General features: G+C 42.6%; 1 protein-coding gene across 1 annotated transcript in view; it reads left to right on the top strand.

Annotated features, from left to right (window-relative positions):
- Window positions 1-21,637, top strand: part of metrn (meteorin, glial cell differentiation regulator) — a 46,433-nt gene that overhangs the window by 11,785 nt on the left and 13,011 nt on the right. The window contains exon 3 of the mRNA XM_072559479.1: window positions 17,066-17,125. Coding sequence (XP_072415580.1) covers window positions 17,066-17,125 — 60 coding nt within the window. The remainder of the gene's footprint in view (window positions 1-17,065; window positions 17,126-21,637) is intronic.

A 21,637-nucleotide genomic window follows, 5' to 3' on the forward strand; every position in this document is an offset into this window, starting at 1 on the left:
GGTAAACACAGGTTGGGTGTTCCCAATGACTGCGGAGGCTAGAACTAACAGTGACTATCTAAGGATATGGGGTAGGCCATTTAGGACTGAAATGAGAAGGGATTTCTTCACCCAGATAGTGGGGAGTCTATGGGATTGTCTGCCATGGAAAGTGGTTGAGGACGAAACATTGAATGTTTTCAAGAAGGAATTAGATACAGTTTTTAAGGTTAAAAAGATCAAAGGGTATGGGGAGAAAGTGCAAACAGGTTACTGAGTTGGATGATCAGCCATGATCGTATTGAATGGTGGAGCAGGCTTGAAGGGCCTACTCCTGCTCCTAGTTTCTCTGTTTTTGTTGTGTTAGGCCACATCTGTTGTTCACTGTGCAATGGTGCAATCTCTCAGACACTGCAAAGCTCCAGCTTGAAGCAGATTCCACTGATTTGTTCCAGCAGCTTTTCCAGTCAGTAAGAAGTCAGTCAGTGAGACAAGTTATCCAAGTAAATTTTTGTCTCGATTAAATGTATTGGGCTTTGGTCCATGGCAGTTTCTAAAATAAAAACAGTGTGCAACCACCACTTAGGAATTCTCTCTCCATTGCCAAATATTAGCCCACACTGGCTACTATGTGCTGCACTTCTGGCTTCAATGAGCTTCCAATCCTGGTATGGCATTACCCCCAAAGTCTTGTGAAACAATCCCATCCGGTAATAACTGGAAAATGGGTTCTGATGGGAAAAACACTAGGTGCAATCTTTTCTTTTCCTGATCAAAAATGCCAGGCAATTTCTACAGCAGAAGAACCTGAGACTGATAGGCCCCTTATACTTTTATTTCTGGTGTCTAGGGTTTACATATGAGGATTTTGGAAGACTGTGTGCCAGTTTCGGACACTTTAGTATCGTGAATAGATATCCATTTTAGCTCCAATCTCCAACATTATGGTGACCCTGCACATCTGGGATGCACAATTTGGAAAAGGATCTTGCCTAAGTTATTCTTGTGTCCTTGTAAAGCATATCTTTCAGGCTTCATTTAAACCTCTGCACAGGGCCCTGGAATTAACTTGGCTGGTTACGTTGCAGATATAACTGGTCGTTAGCCACATGTGGATTTAGTTTTCTTTATCATACATTGAAAAACTAACATCATAAAGCCTAATTAGATTAGAAGGCCTCTGAGTCTTTTAATCTCTCAAAAAAGAAAGTGCTTAATCTCTGAACATTTCTTGGGTGTAGATGTAATTAAATATTTAAATGAGCCACATTGCTCTGCTGTTTCATCTTGCAATTGATTTTCATGACAGTAGGAATGTAGTTCCATTTGCTATTATCCTGTGTTATATCAATCAATCAATAGCATTTGACCAATACCATTTGACAAGTTTGCTCTGGTTCAGTAACCAACATGAAGGCAGGTGCGTTCACCAGAAATACAACCACAATAAAATGATGACCTAGCTTTTCCTGAACTATATTTGTGGTTTGCCAGGTGCTCCCCTGTTCATTTTGAACTTCAGCTACTGCCAAACACTTTTTGTTTCTTTAAGATGCTAAAGTAAAGCAGTAAATCAGTCACATAGTTACACAGTAACCTTAATTTAGACTTCATTGCTTTTCTTTCTTATGCTAAATCTGTGCCATCTTGCATTAGAAAAGTTGGGACTGTCTTCCTCAGAGCAGAAAGTTGAAGGAGATTTGATCAAGGTGTCCAAAACCATGAGGAACATGACCAAATATTCTGGCCTGCTTTCATCTTCTTTGCTGCTGAAACTGAATCCATGTCTTTTCTTGGTGTACTGCTAAACTTAATTATTCCAACATATACCTGACCAGTTTCCCACATTGTACCTTTCACTGACTCAATGCCATTCGACGCTCTGCTCTCTGTGATCTAATTTGTACCTTGCCCATCTTACCCACCTGATAAAGAGCTTATGCCCGAAACATCAATTCTCCTGCTTCTCAGATGCTGCCTGAACTGCTGCGCTTTTCCAACACCACACTTGGATTCTATTCTTCAGCATCTGCAGTCCTCACTTTCACCATCTTACCCACCTGTCTTGGGCTGACTAATCTATGTTAGTTTGTTATGGTGCTTTGATGTTAATACAAGGGAAAGCCCTACAATAAGAATTATTTAATAGCAACACTGGCTTTGGCATTACCACAATCATAGAGTCATACAGCATGGAAACAGGCTCTTTGGTCCAACCAGTCTATGCCGAACATAATCCCAAACTAAACTAATCCCACCTGCCTGCTCCTGGCCCATTGTCCTCCAAACCTTTTCTATTCATGTACTTATCCAAATGTGTTTTCAATGTTTTGATTGTGTCCACATCCACCACTTAACAAAGACTTTATAGAATCATAGTGGAGGAAAATAACAACAGGGTGAAACAGTTAGTTGCAACATGATAGCTTTAAGTTGATGGACCAAATGGTTTCTTCTGTTCTGGAACAACTCTAAGTGTGACTGTGTGTATGTATGTTTATAAATAGCCTGTACACAGATATGGATGTTAAGTCTTTAGCACGTACTGTAAGTGCCACGTTTTGTGTAATCCCACTGCATAGACAGCACAGAAAAGAGATGTTTATGTTGTTACTTTGCACTGAATTGAAACCAGCAGCAGAAATGAGAGAACATTTGTGGTAAGCCCTGCACCTGAAAACTATTTGACAAGAGATTTTTGTGCGCGACTAGTTTGGTTGAGAAACATTTGATTTGGTTTCTGTTTTCCACATACCTGTGCTGAGGTGAATATTACTTAAACACAACACTCTGATGTAGGCAGGAGATTATCTGACTTGACTCGGTGTTACCTATCAGTTCACATTGCCAGGTCACGTCTGGTCAGTTAATGAAACAGAAGAGACCTGTCATCAAAGACAACATAAACTCCCTTCATTATGACATTATCACACTTCAGTCCTTCTTTTTCTATCTGTTGTGATAAAGCTGGATGACTGGCTTCATACACCAGGAAGCCTATTGTCATCTGATTTGAACATAATCCTGTCCACTGTGAAACAGTGAATTATTAAACTTCATGAAATAACTGCCCCAAAACCACTGCAGTTGTATCTTCAATGCATGAACTCAATTAATTTTAACTAATTGTCATTTGTCACAATTGGAAGCGAACACAGGCAACAGTAATTGTTACCAGGCCAATTCTGCTATTTTTACTGTTAGTTCAGCAATGATATGTTAGGTTTTTTGAGCATGTCTGTAGGTTGTAGTAGAATGAATAACAGGAATCTGAGTGTCGGAGGGGGAGCAGGAGAGTGGAATTGAGGGCAGGCATTGAGATCATAGTTCCTAGTGATACTCCTGACCCAGAACCCCAATCCTCAACCTGAGTACAGTAGGCGCCTTTGATCCCTGGTTGAAAGACCCCCTTGACCTGAGCCTTGGTGCAGGCTGCAAATTAGCCATTATCTTAATGAATGCCAGTGCAGGCTCAAGGGGAGGAGTTGATTGGCCTGCTCCAGCTCCGAGTTTGCATCCTCATTTCTGAAGCTGTTTTGCATTGTTGAGCTGTTATTTAACCTTTCCAGTGTTGGAATCCTTGACAATTATTGACACACATAGGATCATGGTACAAATGGCCCAAAGATTGCCAGGTACCCAAAGAAAAATAATTCCAGCATTATAGACAATATTTTGTCTTTTTGTTAATTAATACAGGCTAAAACAAATTGGCCACTGATGGTCAACACTTATGGACAAATTTAATCATCTGATGATCTATAGGTTGAAATCAGGTGGACCCCCAGGATATCCACACGGACCAGGGACTCCAATGTAGTGCTTAATATTTTCACAGCATATGTGTTCAATATCATAAGGGCCTTTTTTTAAAAAAAAAAGACTTTGGCAAATCTTTCTATCTGCACATAAAAATGGAACTCTGGCACTTAAGACATGATGCATTTTATTACAATCCTGGTTTACATTTGTGGGTAAGCGAAATTAAGAAAGCACTTATTTCATTTTGGCAATTCCCCTATATTCATGTCTCTTGCCAATGAAAGTGGACATTACACTTTTGTGAAAGGAACACTCGCATCAGTAATTGGCAGTTGTCAGAAACGTAGGTTCCCAAACCACTCTGTCCATTTGAACTGGTGCCAATCTCCTCCAAGTTGGATAGAAGAAAATTGATTCCAGTTATGGTGGCGCGCTCTCCTTTGGAGAACTGATATTTGTGGAATAGAATGAGAGCTGATTCCAGTAACCGAGCACAAAAGGAGTAGATATTGGTAATGTCAGTAGACTAGGAGAAAGTGAGGACTGCAAATACTGGAGATCGGAGTCGAAGTGTGGCACTGGACAGGTCAGGCAGGATCCGAGGAGCAGGAGAGTCAACGTTTTGGGCATAAGCCCTTCATCACTAGACTAGTAATACAGAGGCTCAGACTGAATTCTGTGGTAAAAACAATGACTGCAGATGCTGGAAACCAGAGTCTAGATTAGAGTGGTGCTGGAAAAACAACAGTTCAGGCAGCATCCGAGGAGCAGTAAATCAACGTTTCGGGCAAAAGCTCTTCATCAGGAATACAGGCAGAGAGCGTGAAGAGTGGAGAGATAAATGAGAGGGTGGGGGTGGGGAGAAAGTAGCATAGAGTACAATAGGTGAGTGGGGGAGGGGATGAAGGTGATAGGTCGGGGGCGGGGGGCGGGTGGAGTGGATTGATGGAAAAGATAGGCAGGTAGGACAAGTCATGGGGACGGTGCTGAGCTGGAAGTTTGGAACTGGGGTGAGGTGGGGGAAGGGGAAATGAGGAAACTGTTGAAGTCCACATTGATGCCCTGGGGTTGAAGTGTTCCTAGGCAGAAGATGAGGCGTTCTTCCTCCAGGCGTCTGGTGGTGAGGGAGCGGCAGTGAAGGAGTCCCAGGACCTCCATGTTCTTAACAGAGTGGGAGGGGGAGTTGAAATGTTGGGCCATAGAGCGGTGTGGTTGATTGGTGTGGGAGTCCCAGGGAAGTTTCCTAAAGTGCTCTGCTAGGAGGTGTCCAGTCTCCCCAATGTAGAGGAGACCGGATCGGGAGCAACGGATACAATAAATGATATTGGTGGATGTGCAGGTAAAACTTTGGATGTGGAAGGCTCCTTTAGGGCCTTGGATGGAGGTGAGGGAAGAGGTGTGGGCACAGGCTTTGCAATTCCTGCGGTGGCAGGGGAAGGTGCCAGGATGGGAAGGTGGGTTGTAGGGGGCGTGGACCTGACCAGGTAGTCACGGAGGGAACAGTCTTTGCGGAAGGCAGAAAGGGGTGGGGAGGGAAATATATCTCTGGTGATGGGGTCCGTTTGGAGGTGGCGGAAATGTCGGCGGATGATTTGGTTTATGCAGTGGTTGGTAGGGTAGAAGGTGAGCACCAGGGGCGTTCTGTCCTTGTTATGGTTGGAGGGTTGGGGTCTGAGGGCGGAGGTGCGGGATGTGGATGAGATGTGTTGGAGGGCATCTTTAACCACGTGGGAAGGGAAATTGCTGTCTCTAAAGAAGGAGGCCATCTGGTGTGTTCTGTGGTGGAACTGGTCCTCCTGGGAGCAGATACAGCGGAGGAATTGGGAATACGGGATGGCATTTTTGCAGGAGGTAGGGTGGGAAGAAGTGGGTTTGTAAAAAAAAAAAATGTCAGTGTCATGTCGGTTGTCATTAATGGAGATGGAGAGGTCCAGGAAGGGGAGGGAGGTGTCAGAGATGGTCCAGGTAAATTTAAGGTCAGGATGGAATGTGTTGGTGAAGTTGATAAATTGCTCAACCTCCTTGCGGGAGCACGAGGTGGCACCAATGCAGTCATCAATGTAGTGGAGGAAGAGGTGGGGAGTGGTGCCGGTGTAATAACGGAAGATGGACTGTTCTACGTAGCCGACAAAGAGACAGGCATAGCTGGGGCCCATTTGTGTGCCCATGGCTACCCCTTTGGTATAGAGGAAGTGGGAGGATTCAAAGGAGAAATTGTTAAGGGTGAGGACCAGTTCAGCCAGATGAATGAGCGTGTCGGTGGAAGGGTACTGTTGGGGACCTCGGGAGAGGAAGAAGCGGAGGGCTGGGAGGCCCTGGTCATGGCGGATGGAGGTGTAGAGGGCTTGGATTTCTTGGGCCATGAGTTCAAATCCAACCATGATATCTGGTGAAATTTAAATTCGAATGAATTATTAATCTAATGATGAGGATGAAACTGCTATCAGTTGTTATGAAACCCATCTGGTTCATCTATATCCTTTAGTGAAGGAAATCCTCTGGCCGACATGTGACTCCTGACCCACAACAATGTGGTTGACTCTTAACTGCCCTCTGAAATGGCTCAGCAAGCCAATCAGTTTAAGGGCAGTTAGGAATTGGTGGCAGATGGCCTCCTAAAGAAGAAAAGCCTTCAAGAAATTGTAGTTATGTTCAAATGATGAAGCTTTAACACTCTGTTCTTGCAATTAATTTTCCCTCCTTTTCCCAAAAGTAGTTTATTTTGAGTATTGTTGCATTCAAAACTTCTGCTTTCTGGAGCATAGATCTCAGTAGGTATCTCCACCCTTTTGTGTATGGGTCATTCTGCTATAATGCACAGTTGTGTTCTTCTGTAAGCTCGTGCTATAGAAAATTGCACTGTGGAAAACCGCAATTGGAAGTCATGCTGTAGAAGATCGTTAATAGAAAATCACCATACCCGTTCAGTAGAAAGTTTACATTCTCCGAACAACGTCCGCAGTTCGTCAATCGCAATATAGCCAATTTGCGCTGATGAAATGTGCATTATAACAGAACGACCTGAATAATCCATTTTGCTAGAGTGGTGGGGGCATGGTTAACCTTTCGTGCCTGGTACATTTATCTTTATGTATGTATTCCCACGTCAAATTCCTCTTGTTTCAAACAAAATCCCCAACAGCTGAGCTGCATTAATACTGCAAATGTTACAAATTCTTCTTCAATGTAAAAAGGAGAATAACAATTTCTGAGGACATTGCCAATTACTGAAAATGTTAAACTGCAGAAGGACTACGACGCAGCCTGTGTTCAGACAATAATCAAGCTGCAATGACTTGTTGTCTTGTTTCTGAAGGATCTGATGTACAGATGCCACTCTCTTTGAGGAGTGCAAACCCAGTTTGGATATAAACATTTAACTTGCCACAATTGTTATCACAAGAATAGACTTCTTTCCAGTCATTATGGTACAGTCTGATTTTGTAAATGCTAGAACAAGTCAAAAGAAGCCAACGTTTGCTTTTACTTAAACCCACCACACAGTCCATGGTGATTTCAACATATTTGGGAGATGACTGAAGCCAGATAACATTTGGAAGTGTTGATGCATTTTTTTTTTTTTACTCAGAGCTTACTTTGGAAGTATGCGATTGCCAAATTCAGTTCACAAAACTCTTAAAGTTAACAAATTGCTCATTGTATTTTCTTTGTAGTGTTAGTTAAGGACTTAATGTTCAGTGAGGAAAGGGCACCTCTGTGGATCTTTGTAAAGACAGTGCTGCATTGGGTTTGTGAGGCTGAGGTGTACATTTGGAAAGAAATGGCATCGACCCCAGGACAAAAGGGTTAAACTCTGAACCACCTGCATATTGTGTTACTTGGCGGAGTTGAGTTTCAGTGCAGCTGGAAACCATCCTCAACATATGACCCATGTCACATGCAGAGTATGTGGAACACTGCAAAAATTAACAACACATGGAGTGTGTAGATTGGTGAGGAGATAAGGGACTTTGCAAATTGCTGAGATACTGCACTAATGTTTCTTTTCACTAACTTGTCTGGCCAGAAGTACCAGACACTCCCTGGAGGTGATAGTGATCCATATACTGGGCAAGGTTTGCTGAGTTGAATTTATGGAGTCAAAAATAAGGATTGGAGAACATTCAAACACTCAGCTTGATCATACCTCATTGTTACTTAAAGACTGAAAGAAATTAAATGACTTGATTTGATTTATTATTGTTACGTGTACTGAGATACAGTGAGGTATTGTTTTGAGTGCTATCCAGGCAAATGATACCTTACATCAGGGTAATAGAACAGAATGCAAAATATAGTGTTACAGCTAAAGAGGAGGTGCAGAGAAAGATCAGATCTAATATATGCATATGATATATTGATATGTAATGCACCAGAAATACTGTCCTAAATATGCAAAGCTTTTCAGAAAACAGTTGATGCTTAGCTGCAGCTTCTATGTGTAAGTGGAATTCCATGACAACATTTGTAATGATAGGAAGAAGGCTGCAGAATGGTTGGTGAGAAGTGTAAAGTTGAACATGTTAGCACTGAGTCGGTCACAATTAAAACAGAGGCAATGTGACGCACTAGTGGAGTGAAGCTAGCTCTTCTGAAACACTAACAATCAAAAAAGCACAAATGTTGCCTTTGGTATAGTGCAGAGGTCATGCACCAACACTAAATACAAATGCTTAGCAGCACAATCCTGCAGAACTTGAGACTTAAGGGCATTGATATTAAATATGTCTGATTTAAAAAATATCTTGTAAGACAGAACTGCAATCCAGCTTCAGATACCTTTCCTCTCTTGGGCAGATGTAATGAATGAATGTGTTGCTGAAGTGGCTTTCCTGAAAAGTTACCTCTATTCTAAATAGCAGTGATGATAGTGAAGTAACAGAGGGAAAGGTCTGTAAGGCAGATACTGAAAGATAGCATACAGTGTTTACACTGATGCTATGATTAATGCTGCAGCATCTTCAGTTGTTCTTCACTGGCTTTTTACATCCAGGCATAGGTGCTGAGCTTGCATTGGGGCTTGAGTCCCCATGAGCGTGATTGACAATGTAATTATCAGCGTAAATGGAATTGGGGTCATTCTCGGCCAAGGCATTACCGGAACATAAAGCAAACCTCTCCTAAGGGCTGAGTTAACACTTGGTTTATTGACACGCCACTCTAACTGGGGAATGTAAAGTTTTTAATTTAATAAAATATTCACTCTGACTGGAATTGCTTTGGACTCTAGTGTGTTCTTCTCTTGCTAATACAGCACTGTGAACTTTTCTTAAATGAATAAGAATTACAATGCCTAGAGTTGCTTATGCAAAAATATTCTTTAAGTTTTGTAATGACAGCAGTTTGGCCACCTCCCAAATCTTGCTATTCTGCTAATCTGCTGATTGCTCACTAACCCACTTGTCTAACCAATGCAGGTGTTACACTCAAACCCATTTAAGCAACCCAAATGTAACCTATTATAAATGTGTCATGCTTTTGTCCGTGTCTTTAAAGTGTAAGAGTGAGATTTGTACTCACACAAGACCTATTCACTTACACAATTAAGATTGGATCCTAGACCAAAGATTTGTGAGCACAAATATTGGGCAGTTGGCTATTTAATAACTTATCCAACAATCAAATGAAAGATATTTAGTACAGTAATGGGTAACTTTTGAACATCAGAATTCAAATGGGGCATTGGATCACCTTTATTAAGGGCTCTTGTGATGGTGTCTATGAGTCTTTGAGCCAGGAGACCTGGGTTCAAGTCCCAAGTCAGTCCCAGCACTGCTGTCACAAAGTGCCAGGGACCTGGGTTTGATTCCACCCTCAGGTGACTGCCTATGTGGAGCTTGCATATTCTCCCCATGTCTCCATGGATTTCCACTGGGTGCTCTGGTTTCCTCCCACAGTCCAAAATGTGTAGGTTAAGTGGATTGGCCATTTGAAATTGACCCGTAGTATTCAGGGATGTGCAGGTTTGGTGGATTCGCCATGGGAAAGAACACGAGAAAGGCAACAAAAAATCAAATCAATGAAAGGTACGTGTTTTCGGTTCAGTTGGTTTGTCTTTTTTTAATCTGTCATCAATTCTGGTATAAATACTTTTTATAGTGGTTGTAACATTTAAAGAACATGTCCGGTTCGTATTTCTTCACATAGTTTATATTTTAACACCCATTGCAATATTTTCTTAAAGAAAAACATTTAAACACGCAAACTTGTGGCAAGATTGTCGAAAGCTAGTTCAGAAATCAACTACATTTTAATGAGGGTGAAAGCATTCCCCAAACTTAAACATTTAAACATTTATTACATTCAATAGTAACTGGAAATTTGAAACCCTTCAGTGAACGTTGCCATTTAGAATTCGTTGTATAGACGCTCCTGCCAAGAAAGTTGCCTCCTTGACTACTTCATCTAAAAGCTAGAGATTTAATTCAACTTTTCTCTTTGATTTTGAGGTCAGAATTATGAATAGTTTAAATCTGATTTAATAAGGAACCAAGGCATCTATAACTTTTGCAAGGTTACCTGATCCCTTATCAGAGTTTGTAAGGTGAATACCTACAGCTTGACACCTTTTAATGTTCATGTGCTGGAATTTGGGAAAGAATGTCACTGTAAAGACATACCCAGACTGAAGGTTAAGTGACCCCTGAAGGTTCGCCATCCATCAAACAGCAGGTTGAAAGGAGTTGAGTTGAGGTCATAAACTACAGCTGGAGGTGTCTGCCTCCTGAAACTGTTTACACATCCCTCCATGTTTGTGAGGCTGTTAAGCTGCGGAGAGCAAAATCTTTGTTTAATTCTAAAGTGAAAGAGTGACAGAGTAATTTTGTTCAGCGGTTGGAATTTCTCTCCGCATTACATTTGTTAAGTGTTAACGAAGATACCAAAGCTGGTTTGAAGGAAGTCCTTAAATTGTGCAACACTCATTTAAGTTTGCTTCTCACGTCGCTTTTTAATCTGCACTTGTTTAGTTCGGTTTGGACAGAACCGTGTTACTGCATTCACACCACAATGTAATAACTTTCCATTTCTTTACAGTTTTATTTAATCACCCCCGACTCTACCACAGGAATGAGAAAGATATTCTGAACAGTAGTAAATTGGTACCAAATGTCCCACAACCAGTGTAAAAGTGTTTATATCAGATTTCTGACAGAAAAACATTCAACTTTATTTCTTCCTTTTCTGCTCTATGCTAGGAAGGGCTGTAATATTGAACTTTCAACTTCTTTCTTTATTTTTCTACTTTGTACGCGATATCTTTATACCTAAGATGGCACCAGAATTGGTGACCTTGCACACTTTCCACTGTACTCCTCTATTCCTGTACTTGAGTACACATGACGACAAAATCGAATTCTAATTCTTAAAAAAAAGACAAATCAACTGAACCAAAAGAGCATACTTCTCATTGATTTAATTCTTTCTTTTTTGGCTTTCTCCTCATGTGAGTTATCTTTTGAAGCATAACTGCACCCAGTTTTGTTACCCATCTGGTTCTGGACTGGACAATCCAGTTTTAACTGGAATTGTCTAAATCCAAGTTGACTTTCAAAAACTCTCATTTTTAAAAAAAAATCTACTTCCTCTTTATGAACCTGTTTTTTTTCCCCCAGTATCTCCTAATGCTGAAGCATCAATCATTAGTGTTTCTATACCGTTCCATCAGAAGTAAATGAAGTTTTTGTTGTTTTAGTATCTCCAACTATGCAGCATTCCCTCAGTGATGTGGTGACCCTGATTAGTGTGATTTCATTGTCAGTAGTCCAGCCTCTGAGTCTGAAGATTGATGCCACTATCTATCTTTATCTTTCGTCTCTTTACTGCTGTTATGAGATAGAAACTACTCTCCCTGGCTGGGTCACAGCAACAGTACCTACGTTGTATTTTTGTTCACCACAATCAGACCACCATTAGAACTGGTGGGGTAGAGATGGAGTGCGCATGTTTTTGTTACCCATTCCTAATTGCCCTTGAACTGAGAGGCTCGCTGGCCTTTTTCAGAGGGCAGTTAGGAATCAAACATACTATCACAGGTCACCTTTGGGCCTGACCGGGCAAGGACAACAGATTTCCTTCCGGAAAGAATGTTAGTGCACCAGCTGCGTTTTGATATTTTATGGTCACCGATCACTGAGATTAGCTTACAATTCCATGTTTATGAATTGAATCTAAATTTTCCCAGCTGTTATGGTGGGACTGGAACCAGTGCCCCACAAACATTAGACTTTGCCTCTGGATTGCTAATCCAGTGCTATTACCTTAACGCCACCACCCCCCCCATTTTGGTCATATCGTTACCCTGACACAGTTGTCAGTTTGATTTGATATTTCAATTAACCTATTTAAGCTTTTTTTTCAATCATTCTTGGGATGGTGGTGTTACTGCCTGGGCTTGCATATATTATTATCACTAATTGCCCAGAGGGCAGTTAAGAGTTAACTCTATTGCACTGGGTCTGGGTTACATATAGGCCAGACCAGGTAAAGATGGCAGTTTCCTTCCCTAAAAGAATCAGATGGGTTTTTCCTGAGAATTGACAATGGTTTAATGATCCGCATTAGACTGTCAATTCCAGACATGTCCACCTATCATCATGTCCAATGACGTCACGTTAGGAGGATTGGCCATGCTAAATTGCCCACGGTGTCCAGAGATATACAGTCTAGGTGGATTAGCTATGGGTGATGTAAGGTTAATGGTTGTAGGCCTGGGTGAAGTGCTCTTTGGAGGGTCAGTGTGGACGTAATGGGCTGAATGGCCTGATTCCACACTGTAGGGATTCTGATTCTACCATGGCATGATTCAAATCTAAGTCTCTGGATTAATAGTCTAACGACAATAATAATTGTCTTTTTTTTTAGTCCATCACTTTCAAACCAGGTGGGATTTGAATCCAGGTCTTTTGGTCTCCAGGCAGGGTCAATATCGCTGTGTACCACAATAGCTCTCCTAAGGAAGGGTACACTTGCGTGGAAGGAGGTGCCGCGAGAGTGAGTACTGTGATAAGCAGGCAGTTTTGGGAAGATGGATTGGTTGGAATGGGTTTTTTGTTCTTTGGTGTTTAGGAGACTAGTTGAAAAAAATGACACCGTTTTGGGAATTTGGCAGGATAGATACTGAGAGCATGTTTCCCTGATTGGGGAGTCAGGAAATAAGAGTGACAGTCTTGGGATCAGGGATCTCCTATTTGGGACTGAGATGAGGAGAAATATTTTGTCTCATAGGGAATTAACAATTCCCTAACCCAGAGAGCTAGGAGTGCTCTGCCAGTCAGTTTATTCCAGCATTTGATTGCTTGGTCTTTGAACATTCGAGGATAGGAGAATTCTAGAAAGAGAGGTGATACATTGAAACTCTCTCAATTCTGATAGGGTGTGATAAGGTGATTCTAGTTGGAATGTTTCTCTTGGCTGGTGTCTTGAGAATGAGGGAACAGAATCATACATCATCTCCAAAGGACTATGGAAGCTCTGTCAGCGAGAAGGTTCAAGACACAAATACATTGATTTATGGAAATTAGTGACCTAAAGGGACAGGGAGGTGGTGGGGCAAAATGGAGTGAAGGAGCTAATCAGCCAGATGGAGAATATTGAGGCAATGGGCTGAATGGCCTACTCCTGTTCCTACTGTCTTCATTGATGTAAAAGGGCAGCCATGACATTGTGGCGGGTTCAAATGCCCCTATGACCTAACTGCTGCTCCTCCAGCATGTAATTTCTGGGTGAGAGAAATCCATTCTTATGGTTGTGACTTTGACAAGATCTGTACCCCTTGTTACTAATGTACGAAACGGTGGAAATAATCAGGCTTATTGCAGTCCTTGGCCCCTGTAACTGTGCGACTTAAATTCTAAATTAAATTAAGGTGAATATGACTTTACTAAAATCCGAATTTGATGGGGGTAGTGTCTGGAAAGCGGATGTATTAAATGGCTGTGGTTACACCTGAGGGACATTGTCATTTTACAGAAAGTCTGTCCTGGGGGTACAGATTGTGGAGAACATCATGTCTACAACTTATACTGTTGCTAATGGGGCAAACCTTTCCATTAGCACATGTATAAGCACACACATAAATTTACCAAAGATCCTTAGACAGCACCTCCCAAACCCACGACCACTTCCATCGAGAGTAACACGCAGCAGATACAAGGAAACACCACCACCTGCAAGTTCCCCTGCAAGCCGCTCGCCATCCTGACTGGGAAATATATTGCTGTTCCTTCAGTGGCGTGGAAATATATCGCCATTGCTTCACTGTTGCTGGGTCTAAATTCTGGAATCCCTGCCCTCAGGGCATTGTGGGCCAACCCACAGCACATGGACTGCAATGGTTCAAGAAGGAAGCTCATCACCACCTTCTCAAGAGCAACTAGAGCTAGGCCCAGCCACTGATACCCAACTCCCATGAATGAATTGAATAAAATTGATTGTACTAGAGAGTTACCAGTTCTAAATCCAGTGTTATTCAGCTCCATCTGGATGTAAGCGAGAGTCTGAAGGTCACTATGAAATTCTTGGGACAGAATGTTATATCTTCCAGCCAGAAATATTTGGAATTTAAATTACATGAGCTGTTAAACATGGATCGTCTCTTATCTTACTAGCAGACTCATCTTAGAATCCCTACAGTATGGAAACAGGCCATTTGGCCCTACAAGTCCAGACTGACCCTCTGGAGAGTACCCTACCCAGACCCATTCCCTATTACCCTACAATTACCCCTGACTAATGCACCTAACCTACATATCCCTCCACACTGTGGATCAATTCACCTGACCTGCACATCCTTGGGTTGTGGGAGGAAACCGGAGTGCCCAGAGGGAGCCCAGGCAGGTACGGGGAGAATGTGCAGACTCCACACTCACCCGAGGCTGGAATCGAACCTGGGTCCCTGGTGCTGTGAGGCAACAGAGCTAACCACTGAGCTGCCATGCTGCTACTCCCTGGTACATGTATGTGTGATAGCGTCAAGTGGACAAAATTCTGTGAATATTCAACACACTAAAGCCATCATTTTTTTTAACAAAAACAGAAGTTGCTGGAAAAGGTCAGCAGGTCTGAGTTCTAAGGTATGGCCAGTGACCCTGAAATGTTAACTGTGATTTCTCTTCACAGAAATGGCTGGACCTGCTGAGCTTTGCCAGCAACTTCTGTTTTTGTTTCTGATTTACAGCATCCGCAGTTCTTTTGGTTTTTTATTTTTTTAAAATCTTATGTCCTAGTTTCTCAGAAACCTGATACTATAAATAGAGGATACATGCTGTCTGATCGCAAAGCATACTCCAATATGACCTTGATTTGACATTACCAGTCACTTGGGGATGATGTGGTTTGCTTATTATAGTGTATTTCAACATTCTGGGTTTACCCTGCAATATTCCCTTGTTCGGCTTAGCTATTGTGCCAGTGGTTATGCAACAACGTAGCTCAGTGTAATCGAAAAGGGTAAGAACCATTTTAGTAAGAAGCAGCATACAGATACTCTAGTTATTGAACAGCTTCTGGCTGCAGCTTACTGATTTGAGAATAAGGGAGGCTTTATTGAAGAAAAGTACCATTTGGCATAGGCACACATGTTGAAATAATCGTGGTTTTTGAATAGGCCTTTGTGGAACTGTGATGTTTTGCTCCAAAAATGATTAAATGAGCCCGTTAAGTTGACAAGAAGATTACATGTTTTCAATAAAATACTTTTTGCAGAAACCAAAAATGTGACAAATTAAAACTTTTTAAATACTTCATTTCCACAAAACTTAATTGAATATTTGCAGATAATTTTAACTTTATTATTGGGTGAAAGATAAGTGATGTGGAATTGACACCTGATTCCTGAAACCCAAATGTTCAAAACTCTCCTGTTTTGTAGTCGATGACATTTTAAAATTATAATTATTTCCTAAGCCCCTGCCTAGTGGAAATTTGGTTTCCAGAAGCAAAGACCATAAAATGTTGAGCAAAAATAGACCATTTTGCCCCATAACCCTCGATTCCTTGACTGATTAAAACTTGCTGGAAAAGTGCAGCAGGTCAGGCAGCATCCAAGGAGCAGGAGAATCGACGTTTCGGGCATGCGCCCTTCTTCAGGAATGAGGAAAGTGTGCCAAGCAGGCTTCATTCCCCTACGCTCTCATTTTCACCATCCCACCAGAACTACCCCCCTCTCTGGGATGAAAGATCAGTCCTCGGCAGAGGCCTCCCCTTCATTCCCCTACGCTCTCTATCTGAGCCTGCTTGGCACACTTTCCTCATTCCTGAAGGGCTCATGCCCGAAACGTCGATTCTCCTGTTCCTTTGATGCTGCCTGACCTGCTGCGCTTTTCCAGCAACACATTTTCAGCTCTGATCTCCAGCATCTGCAGTCCTCACTTTCTCCTCCCTGATTAAAACTCTTGTCTGTCTCAGCTTTGAATGGCTCAGTCTCGACAGCCTCTGCAGTAAAGAATTTCAATGATTCATTCCCCTCTGAGAGAAGAAATTCCTCCTCATCTCTGACTTAAGTGAGTGACCCCTTATTCCAGGGTCACAGATGATCCCACAAAGGGAAACAAGCCTGTTAAGTCCCCTAAGAATCTTGGACGTTCTTAATAAAGTCACCCCTTAATAAAGTAGTACAAGCCAATGTCTCCTCACAAGACAGTCCCTCCATCGCTGCTACCAGCCTAGTGAACCTTCTCAGGACTGCTTCCAATACCAGTAAATCTTCCCTTTGATAAAAGGTCCAAGCAGTTTACAAAATACCAGCTATGCTCTGACTATTGCCATGTATAATTCTAGCAATTTTGGTTTCTGATTTTTTTTTAATCAAACAAACACAAGAGATTGCTGGAAAAACACAGCAGGTGTGGCAGCATCTGTGGAGAGCAATTGAGTTAATATTCCAAGTCTGTTGTGACTCTTCAGTATTGCTTTTCCAATCCACCTAACCTGCACATCGTTGGACTGTGGGAGGAAACCGGAGCACCTGGAGAAATCCCACGCAGACACAGGGAGAACATGCAAACTCCACACAGACAGTCACCCATTTGGAATCGAACCTGGGCCTCCCTGGTGCTGTGAGGCAGCAGTGCTAACCACTAAGTCACCATGCCACCCCAAGGGTATCGCCCTGATGGGCAGAATGGCCTGCTTCCACACTGTAATCTACAGTCATTTTGTACTTTCACATTCCCGTCAGAGGACCTGTGGCAATTTTGCTGACATCCAATTGATTTCTTGTTCAATTAAGACATAGTTTGCTTCACCTTCTTAGCAGATAAGTTGTTTTTGTGATAATTGAAGGCTGCCAGAAACATTAAATCTATTTGTTTGTTTTTGGCTGCAGGAGCATGTAGACCATGCAATGACACAGAGGTCCTTATGGCTGTGTGCACAAGTGATTTTGGTAAGTGCTTTTAATTATTCTCACTGTGTTCCTGCATTGTTCACTTCTATTTTCACAAATTTTTATTTTTCTTCATCTGTAACTGAATAAACTCTCAAACATAGTGTACAGGTCTAAAGCTATGTTGACTGTCCATCTGGGATGCTGGGAGATGAGCTGGTTATAGCAAACAGAAGGGAAATTAATTCATAAATTCTGCTTTCTAACAATCATTGCTCTATCTTGAATGAGAGAGAATTTCTTCTATGATAGGTATTAATAAATATATTCATCAATTTACCATTAAAACATTTTTGACATCTATCAAAATCTAAGCAGCTGAGACAACACAGTGGCTCAGTGGTTAGCACTGCTACCTCACAATGCTAGGGACCTGGGTTTGATTCCATGCGCAGGTAGCTGTGTGGAGTTTGTACACTCTCCCTGTGACAGCATGGATTCCCTCTGGGTGTTCCTGTTTCCACCCATAGTACAAAGATGTGCAGGTTAGGTGGACTGCTAAATTGCTCATAGTATCCAGGGATGTGTAGGCTAGGTGAATTAGCCATGGGAGATGCTGAGATAGAAGATTGGGTCTGGGTGAGATGCCTTTCAGAGGGTTGGTGTTGACTGGATAGGCTGAATGGCCTGTTTCCATGCTGTGTAGGAATTCTATCTCATTTAAGCAAAAACGTGTCATTTCAACATCTATTTCTCAGTTAATACCATCAACATAGGTTGTATGGTCATTTGTCTTGATGCTGTATGTGGGATCTTGCTGTGCTCACATCAGCTGCTGCCCTTCCAGCATTATGACACTGACTGCACTTCAAAACAACTGTCTTGCACTTAGACTGTGAGAGGTGCTATGTAAATGCAATCTTTCTTTTCTCCCCGGTAGTGTTTTGGATCATTTTAGGATTGCATTTTGTAATAATCTACTTACAACGCTCAGCAGCCACTGAGTAAAGGTGCAGGTATAAAGCCATAGAGTCAAACCACATGGAAACTGGACCAAATGGATGATTATCTCAGGCACATTGGTTCCAAAGCAGAACAGTAACTTTGCCCTGATTCTAATTTGCGAGATTTCAGCATGCGGTGACTATTGAGGGGTTCCCTCCTCAGTGCTCCCAGATTTAGGACACCCGCACCAATCAACCACACCACCCCGTCGCCCAATATTTCAACTCCCCCTCCCACTCAGCCGAGGACATGCAGGTCCTGGGCCTCCTTCACCACCGCTCCCTCACCTCTAGACACCTGGAGGAAGAACGCCTCATTTTCCGTCTTGGAACACTTCAACCCCAGGGCATCAATGTAGACTTCACCAGTTTCCTCATTTTCCCCTTTCCCCCCACCTCATCCCAGTTCCAAACTTCCAGCTCAGCTCTGTCCCCATGACCTGTCCTACCTGCCTATCTTCCTTTCCACCTATTCTCCTTTCCACCTATTCACTCCACCCTCCTCCCTGACCTATCACCTTCATCCCCTCCCTCACTCACCTATTGTATTCTATGCTACTTTCTCCCCACCCCCACCCTCCTCTCATTTATCTCTCCACCCTTCAGGCACTCTGCCTGTATTCCTGATGAAGGGCTTTTGCCCAAAACGTCGATTTTAGTGCTCCTTGGATGTTGCCTGAACTGCTGTGCTTTTCCAGCACTGCTGTAATCTAAACTCTGGTTTCCAGCATCTGCAGTCATTGTTTTTACCCAGATTTATACAAGGCTAGTTCCAGTTAAAAGTAACCTGCAATGCTTACAGCAATAGATCTGGAATGATCTGTGGTACTGAATTTGAACAGGCAGGCAAGTACATTATTGCACTGGAGGGATGAGTGTTTTTCCGGGGGTTCTGATGCTGCATTTGGCACCTTAAATGGAGGAGGTTAAAAGCAAGGGTTATATATCAACAAGAACTGGATACTCTTCTGATAGATTTGGCATAGGCACCCTGGTAGATGCCTCTTCTACTTAAAATTCAAGGACCTGGGTACAGTACAAGATGTTGTGATGGTACTTAGCCTTTAAGAGGGATTTATTCTGTGCTATTTCTGTTGCAGAGAGGTGCTGCTACAGTGGCATCGCAATATCTGCTTCAGAACCAGTGGATAAATAACTTGGAGCTCCCTCAGTGTTTTTTTTTTAAAAGTTAGACAAAAGAAGCATGAGTGGGTGGAGTCAAATTCCCAGAGAGGCAGGGTTTTAGTTTTGCTCGGAGTTGGGGTTTTGAAGCTGCTGGATACAGCTCTCTCTCTGTCCCTGCTGCAGCAAAAAGCTCGAGTTCTCTCTCTGCTGCTCTAGCGTTTCTTTCAGTGTTCCTACCTCCTGAACTGGAGGAGATCACACACGAGGGAAACCTGAATTTGCCTTTGCTAATGGTGCAATTACAGGATGCTGCTACATTGAAACAGTTAATGATTAATAGTTAAATAACATGTTAATTTTTTATTGGGTATTTCAATAGAGTTAAAGTTATGCCAGTTCTTAATTTTTGTTTGTATTTTAACCATGTTGTAAGAATATTGGTCACTGGAGTTGGAAGATCATGTTGTGGCTGTCCAGCACGCTGGTTAGGCCACTTTTGGAATACTGCATTAAATTCTGATCTCCCTGCTATGGGAAAGATGAAGTGAAATTTGAAAGGGTTCAGAAAAGATCTATAAGGACGATGGTTTGAGCCATTGGGAGAGGCTGAATAGGCTGGGGCTGTTTTCCCTGGAGCACCAGAGGCTGAGGGGTGACTTTATAGAGGTTTATAAAATCATGAGGGGCATGAATAGGATAAACGGACAAGATCTTTTCCCTGGAGTGGGAGAGTCCAGAACTAGAGGGCATATTTTTAAGGTGAGGGGGGAAAAGATTTAAAAGGGACATAAGGGACAATATTTTCACGCAGAGGGTGATGCATGTATGGAGGTGTGGAGGCCGGCACAATTACGAGATTTGTAGGGTCCTGGAGATGTACAGCACGGAAACAGACCCCTTTGATCCAACTCGTCCATGCCAACAGGATATCCCAACCCAATCTAGTCCCACTTGCAAGCACCCGGCCCATATCCCTTCCTATTCATATACCCATCCAGATGCCTGTTAAATGTTGTAATTGTACGAGCCTCCACCACTTCCTCTGGCAGCTCATTCCATACACTCATCACCCTCTGTGTGAAAAAGTTGCCCCTTAAGTCTCTTTTATATCTTTCTCCCCTCACCCTAAACCTATGCCCTCTCGTTCTGGACTCATCCACTCCAGGGAAAATACTTTATCTATTTACCCTATCCATGCCCCACATGATTTTATAACCCTCTAAGGTCACTCCTCCGCCTCTGACACTCCAGGGAAAACAGCCCCAGCCTATTCAGCCTCTCCCTATAGCTCAAATCCTCTAACCCTCGCAACATCTTTGTAAATCTTCAAAAGGCATCTAGATGTTTGTATGAATAGCAAGGGTTTGGAGGGATGCAGGCCAAATACTGGCAAATGGGACTAGATTATTGTTGTATATCTGATTGGCATGGACAAGTTGAAGACCGAAAGGTCTTTTTTCGGTGCTGTACAGCTCCATAACTTTATGGCTAATAAAGCATGTTTTGCTTAAAGCCATGAGGCGGACTAATCGAATCACACCTGGAACACAGTGCCTTACATTTGCCTTCAAATTAAATAAAAAGTTAAGATTTCTGCTTTCTCCTTAATTTATTTTGGGGGGTTTGGTCTGGTCCATAACAATGTCTCGTGATCAAAGACTGCGAAACTGTTCAATTCACTGCCTATCGACCCCATCAATTACCCAGTAACAATCTCAACTAGTACCTCAAATTCAGAGCTTCACTGTACCCCTCCTGTTTTAAGCCTCAGTGACCCCCCCACCCCATATCTCTCACATGTACTCCAGTATGACCAGCATAGCCCCGAACCAAATGGCATCATCCCCCCACTGGCACACCTTCCTATCTCTTGTACAGTACAAGTGATTCAAGAAGACAGCTCACCATCACCTTCTTGATGGACAATAAATGCTGGCACAAGTTGGCAAAACCCCCACTCCATTAACAAATTTTAAACAAGTAACTTTGGATGCCATGGGGCTAATCAGTGGTAAGTCCCTGTAGTGACGGAGATGTTGCTAGCTGGAACCAGTGACCTGAAGATGGAAGCAGCCAATACAGGCACTCCGATTTCCAGGCTATGATTGATGTAAGCTGGCCCCTCTTGCTGCTCCTATCCTGGTAACGCCAACCCCATGTCTTCATTGTACTCCCACTAATGAACTGCCAACTGGTCAAGTAGTGGGGGAGGACCCAAGAGGGGGAGAATAAAGCCATGAACCAGCGACACTGTCATCTAAAGCAGCAACTCAAATACTGATACTATGGATGGAATTTAACATCCTCCCTGGCAGTGAGGTTGTTGGCAGAGAGAGCATTTAATCAGGAAAGGAGGCAAGTGTAGAGGGACCCCCTTCTCATCTCCAACTTTGAAGGAAGGCCAGAAAATTCATAGAATCCTTAGTGTGGAGAGAGGTCATTC

Source organism: Chiloscyllium punctatum, chromosome 40, assembly GCF_047496795.1.
Source record: "Chiloscyllium punctatum isolate Juve2018m chromosome 40, sChiPun1.3, whole genome shotgun sequence".
Lineage (NCBI taxonomy): Eukaryota > Metazoa > Chordata > Chondrichthyes > Orectolobiformes > Hemiscylliidae > Chiloscyllium > Chiloscyllium punctatum.